The following is a 14091-nucleotide window of genomic DNA, read 5'->3' on the forward strand; positions in this document are numbered from 1 at the left end:
TTACAATAAGACAGAATAAAACACAGAATTATGATTTGTGACTTTGAGGGAGTCTACACATTTATGATGTTTGTGGATGTGTGCAAATGATTAACTCAGTGTGTCTAAATATACCAAAATCATGGATCTGACCCTTTATGAGCCAGTTGGCTTAGCTTGGTAGCTTGGTCACAGACTATACCTTGTTTTCACAAACATGTGTATGAGATCCAAAGTGGGCTGGGCTCAGAGTGTGGAAGATTGAAATAATCCAACTTCACTCCTGGAGACACTACTCACAGCACATGCCATACTTCCAGTTGGTTAGTGTCGTCATCGTCATATACAAAAAGCACTTCATTACTAAATATTAGGGACAGCAGCTGGGCTTAATACAAGTACATTGCCTGTACTGGTTCAATCCATGGCCAACTAATTTGACACAAGCTCCCAAAGAAGCCTTTGTTTCAAAATATACATCCTTCCAATACTACCAAATTAGGTTTTCCCTTCACACATTTAGTCAGGGAGTTAACTGTACTTTGCGAGTGTAGTGTATTTTTTTCCTCTTTTGGTATATTGGCTCAGAGCCAGTCTCTAAAATGTGCCTGTGTGCATACATTTTTTCTACCAAATATTAGTGAATAAAGCTACTTAAGGTATTAGTCCTTAGGTTTTAGAAGGGATGCAGCAGAAAAAAATTATAGTAGCATTTTCAACAGTCCTCTTATTTATTGAAAATTATTATTATTTATCTTATTTAATTTTCTCTCTTTTTAGTTTGCTAATTGGCTTATATTAGTTGTATGGGGGAATTTCACTGTTACAACTGCATACATGTTTAAACTGTATTCTAATCAATTTCACCCCCTCTATCACACTCCCTGTCCTTCCTCTATTAAATAGAATCCCCAAAAACTTTCCTTGTTGCATTTCATAGTTGCTAATGATCCATTTTGACAGTATTCAACATCCTTCATCCTCCCTGCCAGCACCTCCTGCTTGTCTCCACCCACCCAGTCCTTCCCCATCCCCAATTGATCATCAGCTTTTGTTGAGTTTCTCCATGCTTCTCTCATTTATATTTGTGATATATTGTTATTCAACCTCCTTCTTTAAAAAATACTCATATGTTACTTTCATAAGGTTATGTTCATGTAGAAGTACAAATGATTGCGAATAATCCTTTTTGAAAGATTCGGATGTCAGGGCTTGTTACTAAAACACATCAATTTTTTCTATCAAAACAGATCTGATTAGGATATAAATAAAACTTAATTTAGAGAATTAAACTGTTGCTCACTCCCCTATATCATGAATGATTTTGTTCTACTTGCCCAAGGAGGTGTAAACTATAGACATACAAGGTATAGATGCATAACTATAGGAGTAGGTGAGATCCCCTGACTAGAATTCGCTCAAGTAGTTTTTGTCTTCTAATTCAAATAAAACTATATCCCTGATCATACACACACACAAAGAATTCTGTATGATAAGATGGTATTTGAAACAAGGAAGACAGCATACTACTTACTCCTCATAATGCCATATGCAAAAGGCTTCCATAAACCTTGCTGTTTCTTGGTTGCCTTGAAAGAGATTCATGGGAAGGACTGTCTGGATCATTCAGGAGATCATTTGGCTTGCAGATTGTTCACATTCCACTTTTGTATATAAAACTCCACTTGGAAGTAAGGGGGTTCGTAAGCAATGCTAATGTAATAACCTCCTGGTAATCCTAGCACTTCTGCCCTATTCCAATCAAGAGCAGGATGCACCTGCAGGCCCTTGACTTTCTCCAGCTATAATTACTCACCTGGGACTAAGAGCTGTCGATGATTCACAGCTGGAAGAATAAAATAGGCCAAAGGACAAACAGCTCTCTTTCTATGAGCAGAATACATTTCATTGTTCTTGGTGGCTATTGTTCCTGCCTCAGACTCCATGTCAGACAAGACACTTCTTGAGAGCATCAACTATTTGTATATTAATTCACTCAGCAATGATTTGGTGAGCATCTTTTATTAGCTTAGCTATCTCCAATGGCTACTAACTCTGTGATCTTCTCAGATATTCTAGACTCTTACCCTATTGCTCATCCTGTCTAAAGTATTTGCCCTCCAACAATGCTTAAACTCCTTTTCTTGGTCCTATCCTTATCTACTTATATCCTGATATTAGTTCAATGATACAGTAACTTCCTCTTAGAAAAGTAGTTCTCTATATATCTCAAATCAGTTATAACCAAGAGTACCAATGTTTTGACATGTTAACATCCAACCTGTGTGAATATTAAATATCACCTAGCATTTTATACACATACCACTCTTTAGAATATGGTTGCTTCCATTTCAGCCATGTCCCTTTAAAATGAACTAAAGGTGAAGAGCTGATGCTAGTTGGCCAGAGCAGGAAGAGAGCTCTCAAAGCCACCATGTCAGATGTCCCAGAAACACTAGGATGCCAGCTAGTGAGCCAGCAATGACGCAGATGCCATAGCTTTAAAAAACGCACTTCAGCCTTATGTAGACAGCCAAGAAAATCTCATGAACAGCCACAGCTGTTGCTAACAAAGAGAAACAAGATTGATAGAGCAAAAGCAACAACATGACATAAATAAAGTTAGCAGCAAGGCCTGAAATTGTCATAAAGGTGAAAGGCAGTTTAGTGCCATGTTTTTTCTAGGCAACATTAATGGTTCTTCCTCAGTGCTATATCATGCTGATTAAGCTCATCTGAGGACCCAGAAAATAGAGTGAAAAAACACAGATGAGTACTAGAAGGAAAGGGGTTGACATAGTAATCACCAAAACTATACTGTTCCTAATGGAGAAAGAAGTTATGAAGAAGAGCTCCATACTAGTTGTGCGAGAATTTTCTTCTTGTCTCATCTGTAACAAGACTAATTTTAAACCACTTTGTCCTGTAACTATGTTGAAAACTTTGCTTCTAAAGTGTGAGTACTGGGTATTGTTGTTTGGTTCACACCTAGTCTACCTAAGAAAGTAGCATGTGTGCATATGTGTATACCACTGATCCACATGAAAAATATAAGTAAATATATCGTGTATCACAACTGTCACATATAAGACACTTTTGTAAGTATTTAATGACTGAACAACTTAAAAGGTCAAATATATAAAACAATCATTTTTGATGGGTTGCAATGAAATGAATTAAATTAAAATTAGCAAGAAGCCAATGTTTGTTAGATGAATTTTATTTTATGAAACACAGATCATAACTAGGGACTGAAATCTCTGAAACTATGAAGTAAAATAAAAGTTCCTACCTTTAAAAATCAAATAATGTTTTGTTAACTTTTTGAGGAATTCTCCAACTTTTTTATGTTTGTTATGAGGTGTTACAGTTACATGAATAAGGTAATGAGTACATTTCCTAGTGAGCATCATTACCTCTTCCTTTGTTTTTCCCCTACCATTCCTTCCATCCTCACCTGCCCAGTTTCACCCTCCTCCCCAAGTTATAAAGTTTGTTTTCAATATAGTGTCTTGTATATCATTGTGACAATGGGAAAACCTATATCCTTATTTCAGCATTTTGTTATTTCCCTTCCCCTCCTCAAATTAGAAAAATGTATATACAAGATACAGGGCACTGACATCAAATACAAGGAAACAGGGTTATACTGTGGGGAAAGTACATAAAAAGAAACAAAAAAATACATAGTACATTTTAAATACATTGAAAACAATAGCAAGAAAGAAAAAACAAGTTGTGTCCCTTCTTAGGGTTTATTTCACTTAACATCATCTTATATGGTCATATGTACATAGCTTTTGAACTTTTCTGCTTGTCCTAATACTAGTTATAGTAGACTTATACTAATTATTGTAAATAAGGGAAACTATGGGACCTATGTTTCTTTGGGCTTGGCTTACATCACTTAATATGATTTTTTCCAAGTCTTTCCATATCCTAACAAATGGGGCGATGTCATTCTTTCTAATGGAGGCATGGGATTGCATTGTGTGTGTGTGTGTGTGTGTGTGTGTGTGTGTGTGTGTGTGTGTGTGTGTGTGTGTAATGCAATTATAATGTTCTTGATCCATTCATCTACTGAGGGGCATCTCGGTTGATTCCATATCTTAGCTATGGTAAATAATGCTGCTATCAACATAGTTGTGCTGGTAGCTTTAGTATAGCCTTGTTTGTGATCGTTTGGGTAAATGCCCCATAGTGGGATTGCTGGGTCATAAGGGAGCTCTATGTGGAGTCTTTCGAGTAACATCCATACTGCTTTCCAAAGTGGTTGAACAAGTTTACACTCCCACCAACAATGCAATAGGGTTCCCTTTTGGCCACATCCCCTCCAACATCTGTTGTTATTAGAGTTCTTGGTTATAGTCATTCTTGCTGGGGTGAGGTGGACTCTCAATGTTGTTTGGATTTGCATTTCTTTTTTTTTAAATTTAATTTAATTTTATTTGTGAACATACTGTACAGAGGAGTTACAATTACATGGGCAGGATAATGCGTACATTTCTTACCAAGCATTGCAGCCTCCTCCTTTGTTTACCCTTCACATCCCTTCCCAGCCTCCCCCCTCCCCCCCAATCCCAATCCTTCTCCTTCCCCCCTTCCCTCCCCCCCCCCCCCGCACCAACATTGTAAAGCTCGTTTTGGACATGACAACTTGTACTTCTCATTGTTGCAACAGGTCTCTTTTATGGCTAAATAAGTTGAGCATTTCTTCATGTGTCTATTGGCCATTCTTATTTCTTCTTCAGAGAAATTTCTATTTAAGTCTTTAGCTCACTTATTTATTGGGCATTTGTTTCTTTGAGGATTTGTTGTTGGGGGATTTAATTTTTTTAATTCTTAGTATATTTTAGATATGAAACCCTTGTCCATTGTATGGCTAGGGAAGATCTTCATCCAATCAGTGGGCTTTCTATTGATCTTACTAGCTATGTCCTTTGACATGCAGAAACTCTGCAATTTCATGCAATCCCTTTTGTCCAACCTTTCTTTGATTTGTTGTGTTTCTGGGTCTTTATAAAGAAAATTTTGGCCTGTACCAAGGAGCCCTAGAATTTCTCCTATTTCTTCCTGTAATGTTTTCAGGGTGTCTGCTTTGACTTCGAGGTCTTTGATCCGTTTGGAGTTGATTCTGGTGCAGGTTGATGGATGAGGATTTAGCTTTAATTTTCTACAGGTATTTAATCAATTTTGCCAGCACCATTTACTGAAGAGGCTGTCTTTCTTCCATTCTATATTTTTAGCTTTCATGGTGAAGATTATGTGGTTATAGATCTGTGGGTTCATTTCTGGGTCTTAAGTTCTATTCCATTGGTTCTGAGATCTGTTCTTGTGCCAGTACCAAGCTGTTTTGACTACTATGGCTTTGTAGTAGAGTTTGAATTTGGTATTGATATTCCTCCAGCACTATTCTTTCTGCTAAGGATTGTTTTTGCTATTCAGGGTCTTTTGTTGTTCCATATAAATTTTTGGGTTCCTTTTATTTCATTTAAGAAAGAGGTTGGAATATTAATAGGTATCACATTGAATTTGTAGATAGCCTTTGGCAGTATTGCCATTTTCCCATTGTTGATCCTCCCAATCCAGGAGCATGGGAGGTTTTTTCACTTCTTAGTTCTGCCTTAATTTCCTTTTTTAGGTTTTTAAAGTTTTTATCGTAGTGTTTCCTTCACTTCTTTAGTTACATTAACTCCTAGATATTTTATTTTTTGTGGGGCTATTACAAAAGGAGTTGTTTTCCTGATTTCAGCCGTGCTCTTCTCATTGTTGGCATACAGAAAAGCCATTGATTTTTGAGGGTTAATTTTATACCTTGCTACTTTGCCAAAATTTCAAATCAGGAGTTCGCGTAATGTGGGAGTGGAATCCATGGGGTTCTTTAAATACAAGTTCATGTCATCTGCAAAGAGGGAGAGTTTTAGTTCATCTTTCCCTATTTGGATCCCCTTTATGTTTGCATCTTTTCTTATTGGTGTAGCTAGGCATTCTACTGCTAAATTGAAGAGAAGTGGAGAGAGTGGACATTCTTGTCTTGTTCCTGAGTTAAGAGAAAATGGGTTTAGGGCTGGAAAGGTGGCTCAGTGGTAGAGCACTTGCCTTGCATGCATGAAGCCCTGGGTTTGATTCCTCAGCATCACATAAGCAAAAAGAAGAAAGCTGGAAGTGGCGCTGTGGCTCAAGTGGTAGAGTGCTAGTCTTGAGCTGAAGAGCTGAGGGACAGTGCCCAGGCCCAGAGTTCAGGCCCCATGACTGGACCCCCCCCCCAAAAAAAGAAACTTGGTTTTAGCTTTTCACCATTAAGTATAATGCTGGCTGTAGGTTTCTCCTACACAGCCTTTATTATACTGAGGAATGTTCCATGGATTCCTAGTTTTTCCAGAGCCTTCATCATAAAGGGGTGTTGGATCTTGTCAAATGCAAAAAGCAAATAATTTTTATAAAAATATACACAAACTGTCATGATACAGGCTAAGAGAAAATATGAATAAAGAGTATATGAGTAAAATTAAAATATGCTTATGAGACAAAAATATTTTACTGAAGTAATGGAAAATTTGCTAACTTATATGGTGACCTTTGATATCATATAATTGAATATTATCTAAAATAATTTCAAAAATCTGTTGTAAATCTCTGGTTCATACTTGCTGATGTTTTAGTAATCTTTTCAACTTCTACAGAGGTCAGGTAATGAAGGTTTAAGGATCCATGAAGAAATATAGTATACGCTAAGTCTCCTTCCCATTAGAAATTCTTGAAGTAACTTCTATCATATATTATATCCTCCAATGAGTTTTGAATATATATAATCTAACTTTTAATGCTCTATAGTATGAATAATTTCAGGCTACATGGAGATGCAAAATAGCATTTTTTAATTAAAATTTATAGTAAAAGTGACGTACAAAGGGGTTGCAGTTATATGTCAGGTAGCGAGTACATTTGTGTTTGAACAGTATCACCTTGTGCTTTGTTTTCTTCCAGTTTTTTTTTTTTTTTTGGGTCCGGTCGTGGGGCCTGAACTCTGGGCCTGGGTGCTGTCCCTCAGCATTTCAGCTCAAGGCTAGCGCTCTACCACTTGAGCCACAGCGCCACTTCTGGCTTTTTTCTTTTTGCTTATGTGGTGCTGAGGAATCGAACCCAGGGCCTCAGGCATGCAAGGCAAGCGCTCTACCACTGAGCCATCTTCCCAGCCCCCTTCCAGTTTTTTTTCCTCACAGCCCCCCTCACAGAAATTGTCTAATTCATTTTCAACATAGTGTCTATTGAGTATGACTGCTGAATTAGTTCACCCTTTCCCCCACCATTTTTATCTTTCCCCTTAGTCAAATCCAATAAACTTTCACATAAGACAAAAGGTACAGAAATCAGAAACAACAAGAAAAGGGAGAAAAAGAACAAAGAAACAAAAACACAAAAAGTAAACTTAAAAACCCTCTTGTTTTAATTTCGCGAATTTAATTACAATAAACATCACTTTATATGATCCCATGCACGGAGCTATCAAGCCTTTGTGATCCTCTCCTTAGAATATCCTCCTTTTGTCTCATTGTGTGAATGTTAAGAGTCCTGTTTAACTTATCATATCCACATGCAATCATTTTCTGTCTTCCACTATCCATTAATAGGCATATTATAATTACTACAAATGAGAGAAACCATGCAACCTGTGTTCCTTTGGGTCTGGCTTACTTCGTGTAATATAATTTTTCCAAGTTATTCCATTTGCTTAGAATAGGACAATATCATTCTTTCTGATGGAAGCTTAGAATTCCATTATGTACATATATATTTTCTTCATCCATCTGTCCTCTGAGGAGCATCTGGACTGATTCAATGTCTTGGCTATAGTAAACAATGCTATGATGAACATAATTCTGCTGGTAACTTTAGTGTTGCCTGGTTTGTGGTCATTTAGATAAATGCCCAGGAATGGGATTGCTGGGTCATAGGGGAGCTCTATGTTGAGTCTTTTGAGGAACCTCCATACTGCTTTCCACAGTGGGTGAACAAGTTTACATTCCTACCAGCAGTGTAGTAGCATTCCCTTTTGGCCACATCCCCTTGATAATGGCCATTCTAACTTGGGTGAGTTGGAATCTCATGTTGTTTTGATTTGCATTTCTTTTATGGCCAGAGATGTTCAACATTTCTTCATGTGTCTTTTGGCCATTCTTACTTCTGAGAATTCTCTCTTTAAGCCGCTGGATCATTTACTAATTGGGTCAATGTTTCTTTGATGATCATTTTTGGGGGTTTAATTTTTTAAGCTCTAAGTATATTTTAGAGATGAGGTCCTTGTTTGATGCATAGCTAGTAAAGATATTCTTTCATTCCGTGGGCTTTCTATTTATCTTTCTAACTATGTCCTTATCCATGAAGAATCTCTTCAGTTTGATGTAATCCCATTTATACAGTCTTCCTTTGATTTGTTGTGATACTAGATCTTGCTGAGGAAGTTTCAACCCATGCCTAGGAGCCCTAGTGTTTCCCCTACCCCTTTCTGTAATTTCTTTCATGCTATCAGGCCTTACATTGAGGTCTTTGATCCATTTGAAATTGATTCTGGTGCAAGGTGATATATAAGGATCTAATTTCAGTTTTCTGCATGTGTATAACCAATTCTGCCAGCACCATTTATTGAAGAGGCTGTCTTTCTTCCATCCTGTATTTCTGGCTCCCATATAAAATATTATGTGGCTATAGGTCTGTGAGTTCATTTATGGATCTTCTATTCAATTCCATTGGTCCTCAGGCCTAATTTTTTGTGCCAGTATCAAGCTGTTTTTATTATTATGGCTTTGCAATATGCAAAATGGAATTTTTGACACCTATAGATATAATTATATCCACATTAACTTAATATTAGAACAATATGCTAACTGTATCATCAGTTAATCTGCTGATAAAAGTAATGCCTTATTGCAGATTAACAAATGAATTGTATCACTTATTATAGAGATTAACAAATTAAATTGTTCATAATATTGGCAAAAAAGTAAACCACAGGAGCTTTACTTTCATCTTCTTTTGTAAAGATGGTATATATTTTTAATTTCATTATTGAACCTTTATCCAATTTTTAGCACACTAAGAGAAAACAGTAATGTTTCCCTTCATAACATATTTCATCTAATTATTTTAAGTGTACAAGTAGCAAATCTAATTTCTTTTTTTTTGTAAAAATACTGTACAGAGGGGTTACAATTACATGGGCAAGATAATGAGTACATTTCTTATCAAGCATTGTAGCCTCCTCCTTTGTTTCCCCATCCCCTCCTCCCCCCACCCCTCCACCCAACCATCCTCTCCCCCCACCAAAGTTGTAAAGTTCGTTTTAGACATAACGACTTGTACATCGCATTGTTGCAATGGGTCCTCCTGTATCCCTATTTAAACGATTTGTTTTTTCCCTTCCCCTCCACAAATTATAACAACATCAAATACAGTGAAAGCAGGGGTTATACCGTGGGGGAGGGACATACAAAGCAACAAAGAAAAATCTTATAAATGTGTTAGAAACAATCACATGAAAGAAAAAAAACATTTGAATACATATCTTAGGGTTCATTTCCTTAACATCAACTTAACTGACCTTTTCTGCTTGACTCAGACATATACTAGTTATTGCAAATAAGGGAAACCATGGGACCTATGTTTCTTTGGGCCTGGCTTACTTCGGGAACCTTACTGCATTGTTGGTGGGGGTGTAAACTTGTTCAACCACTTTGGAAAGTAGTATGGAGGTTCCTCAAAAGACTCCACATAGACCTCCCCTATGACCCAGCAATCCCACTTTTAGGCATTTACCCAAATGTTCACAAACAAGACCACACTAAAGCTACCAGCACGACTATGTCTATTGCAGCCTTATTTACCATAGCTAAGATATGGAACCAACCCAGATGCCCCTCAGTAGATGAATGGATCAAGAAAATGTGGTATATATACACAATGGAATTCTATGCCTCCATCAGAAAGAATAACATTGCCCCCTTTTTTAGGAAATGGAAAGACTTGGAAAAAATTATATTAAGCAAATCTAATTTCTAAATATTAAACTCGCATACAGAAACAATATAACTGACTACATTTTCATATATATATATATATATATATATATATATATATATATATATATAAAACCATAGTAAACAATTATAACCAGAAAAGGCTCTAATTTTTCATTTTGAAGAGAAATTGAACAACAGCCTGTAGTGTCTTTAGACTTTCTGCTATAATTACAGGGTAATGCACGCCTTGAAAATAAGCATGTATATGTGCTCATCAAGTATCCTTGCTTTAATTTACTGAGAGAATAGAAGTCAATTAAAATACACTCCTATTACCATTTATAGTAACAAGATCAAAGCGAAAGTTTCTGCAAAATTTTTGATATTAGATGTATCATTACTACTTTCTTTGAGATAAGAATGTCAATTTAAAATGCCCTGCAAAAAATCTTCTTAATCCTTCATAATTCAAGAAAAATAACCCCTAAGCTTTAACTTTACCTTTTTTGAAACTTGAACTCCTGGTCTGGTTGCTGTCCTTGAGAACTTTTTGCCCAAGCCTAGCACTATACCACTTGAGCCACAGCTCCATGTCTAGCTTTTTTTTGTGACTAATTGGAGATAAGGGTCTCACAGACTTTCCTTGCCTGGTCTGGGTTTGCCACCTGAGTAGCTAGCATTAGAGGACAGGCAGGGGCTACTGGCACCCAGTTTAAATTTTGCTTTTTAAAGATATGCTTTATATGGTGTCCATTAAAATATTTGGCTTACATAAGGTGTTCTATATACTTATTTCCCAGTTTTACAGTAGTTTGGGGGTGAGAACTTTTTAATATAGTGATATGAAAATGTTTTGCTATAAGTATTTATGTGAAACATAGTAATTTGTTCTTGTGAAAAAATAAGTAATTGATAATAAATATTGAAACCATAAGGTTTAGTGCAATGCTTTATGAAACTTCATCAAGTTTCCCAAAGTAGATATTTGAAAATTACAAAACATATTCTGAATTTGTATATTTTGAGTCATCTTTAGGAATGATGCTACAAGCATCCAAAATATGTAAGTTCGTGTACTTGGAGCTGTAAAAGGACTGTCTCTATAGATTTTAATCTGTTTCTTCCAGGCTTGTTTGTTTTCTTCATGAAAGTAATGGGCAAACATTTCCCTTTACTAATGTTTCAATTTTTGAGACAAAGTCTAATTGAATTGATCCTTGTTTTTAACTAAGAGAAAGGGCTTTGATGGAAATCGTTTCATCTCCTGAGAAATTAATATCTCTTTAGTCAGAAATAATTTCAAATACAGAAACATGAAAATAGTTATATCAAAAAGCATGCATGAATATGTTATTTCACTTATAATTAATATTTTGCCTCTTTTTACTTTCTTCAGAGATGACCTTTTTTCTAAGTTATTTGAGAGTAAGTTGTATATGTCATTGCCCATTGACTCCTAAATATTTAAGTGTATTTATTATGCATAGGAATAGTCTCTTACATAACCATAAACAAATGTTTCTCTTCATTCTGTTACTGGAGATTGAACCTCGAGCTTCACTAGACAAGTGTTCTACCACTTGAACTACACATTTAGCCCTTTTGTTTTTATTTCATTTTTGGGGTAGGGTCTTTCTAACTTTTTTCCTGCTGGTCTTAAACTCATGATCCTTCTGCTTGTTTTCCAAGTACCTGGACTTACAAGAGTTTGCCACCATAGTCAGCTAATAAACGTCGTTTAATTGCATTTAGACAAAAAGAGGCAACTTACCATCAGTAGTTTCATCCCCTCCAAAACGTTGTCTGTAGAAAAGCATAAGCTCAATATTGTAGCATTTGTAGATGACTACTAGCATTATGAGGAGGAGAAAGATTGCCCCCAGACCTCCTGCAAGTTCAATTTTGTATATTAAATCTGAAGCAAACAGAATAAACAGGAAAAAATGTATTAGACTCTCAACAGTTCTTTTCTTATATCTCCAATATGGAGAATGTATTACAGATTCTACTTTCCTCCTGACAATTTTAGTGCTTAATTCATTGCTCTTAACATATTTGCATGAATCAAATACATTGTAAAACTAGCTCTTTTCTTTAGATTTAAATAATATTCTACTACAGATAGTCTGTCTGACAAAGGAATAGTCACTCCCAATTTTTATGTATACTTCTTATTTTCACAAATATACTTTTTCTTTAACTTTGAGGGAACTAGTAAATCTGCTTTACTTTCATTTCAAGGTCAATGTTTTGTTGTTTTTGTTGAATTATCTTACTGGTTTAGCAAGATTACCATCCTGTACTTCTCAGGCCACAGGCCCTATTCTTCTACAGGAGAACAACATCATCAAATTATTTTGAGAATCAAATAAAATCTAATGAGCTTGCAAGATTTAACTTTTTCATTCAACTCCAGCAATATATAATCTAATAAAAAAGTAAGCAGGGGAAATTAGTTTACTCATTTCTCCCCACTTATTTGAATAAATGACTATAATATATATGTGACATAATATGCCCAGTGGAACTAAAAAAGAATGAGAACTCCAGGCTAATAACTTAGCCTTTTCAGCCAACACTAGGCTATGCCTTATTTAAGCTGATCCAGTGGGGCATTCCAAAAAAATTGAGAGTTGGGATAATAAAATCAATACATAATGGAAGGAGGCATAATGTCTCTCACTCTCAAAGAACAGTGAATTACCTATAGCTTAATTAGTGATATTAAGAAATATAAAGAATGCAACATCAAAAGAGAGGATGGTATATAGATTTAGAAAAATGGAGTTGGGATAATTTAGAGACATGGCAGAGATATATTTGCTACTGCAGGATAAGCACATTCAGTAGTTTCAACTTAATCAAATGCTATTGCCTACAAGATAACTGACCTCCCTTTAATCTAATTTCATAATTACCAAGCAATTCTTCAATCACTAACTCAGCTTGTCATGTAACTAGAGACTGAAAAGGGGAATGTGAAATTTGATTTTCAAATCTGAATGTCAAACTCAGATTTCTGACCAAGACAGAAAACCAGATAGTCAATCTTTCTCTAGTATCATTACTTTAGAGAAAATAGGTATAATATAACAAGATCCACTTAGTATGTTCTATAAAAAGAAGAAGCACATAACATGAAAGTATTATATGATAAAATCTTTAGCCAGTCTACTCTATAATAGGAATATTAAAGTTTTGCTATATGAAAAATGTGAGATTCAGTAATTGAAGTCATTTATCTATGGTAATATACCTAAGAAGTGGCCAAAATGGGACATGAGCTCAAGCTGTCTAACTTCAAATTCAAGGCTCTATATAATATTGCACAGTATTATACATTCTATTCTAGAAAATGACGTTTTGTTCCATAATACTTTGGTTAGTACTTCTTGACAACTTGTGACTTGCAGTAAATTTTGGTTCCATATACCTTTTCAGTTCCAAAGGAAGAAGAAAAACTACAGTTTATCAAGCAGAATAAAAGAACTGGACATATATCAGAAAATTCATTTAGCAAGTGTATACTGCACAATCCTGTAACCATAGACAGGGATGAAGAAGGGCCTCTCTGTAATACTATGTATGAAGAATGGTATTAGGTTTTGTAGGGAAGACATTATGTTGGAAATGATCTTTGCAACTGGAGGTGGAGAGAGGGAAAGTGGGTGGAAATGAGAGAGGGGGAATAAGTTTGACAAGAAATGTACTCACTACCTTACTTATGTAACTGTAACCACTTTGTATATCACCTTGACAATAAAATTTAAAAATAAAAATAAAAGAAGTGGAGGAGAGAAAAGTTGATAGTGGCCAGACATAGCTCATCCAATTAGGAAAATAATGGAGTAGGAATGGAAAAAAATGTAATTCTTTTTCGGTAAGAGGAAAAGAGGAAGGAAAGACAAAGAAAAAGAATCAGGACAGTGTAAAGGAGAAACTATGTCAGTAAGGAACATTATGAAGGGCTCAATGAGTGGGGATAGGAAAATAATCTGTCTCTGCATTAACTGCTACAACAGGAAGTCATGAAAATTACGCTACAAAATTTTAGGTAAAAAGAAAGTCTGCCCAACCACACATTAGCCCTGCCTCC

The 14091-nt window shown here is 35.7% G+C and overlaps 1 protein-coding gene across 1 annotated transcript in view; it reads right to left on the reverse strand.

The window, feature by feature from the left end:
* The window catches only part of Il1rapl2 (interleukin 1 receptor accessory protein like 2), a 1139514-nt gene that overhangs the window by 13736 nt on the left and 1111687 nt on the right, over positions 1 to 14091 (reverse strand). The window contains exon 9 of the mRNA XM_070038998.1: positions 11767 to 11910. Within this exon, the coding sequence (XP_069895099.1) occupies positions 11767 to 11910 (144 nt within the window). The remainder of the gene's footprint in view (positions 1 to 11766; positions 11911 to 14091) is intronic.

Source organism: Dipodomys merriami, unplaced genomic scaffold (assembly GCF_024711535.1).
Source record: "Dipodomys merriami isolate MVZ:Mamm:240054 unplaced genomic scaffold, mDipMer1.0.p SCAF_3, whole genome shotgun sequence".
NCBI classification, from domain to species: domain Eukaryota; kingdom Metazoa; phylum Chordata; class Mammalia; order Rodentia; family Heteromyidae; genus Dipodomys; species Dipodomys merriami.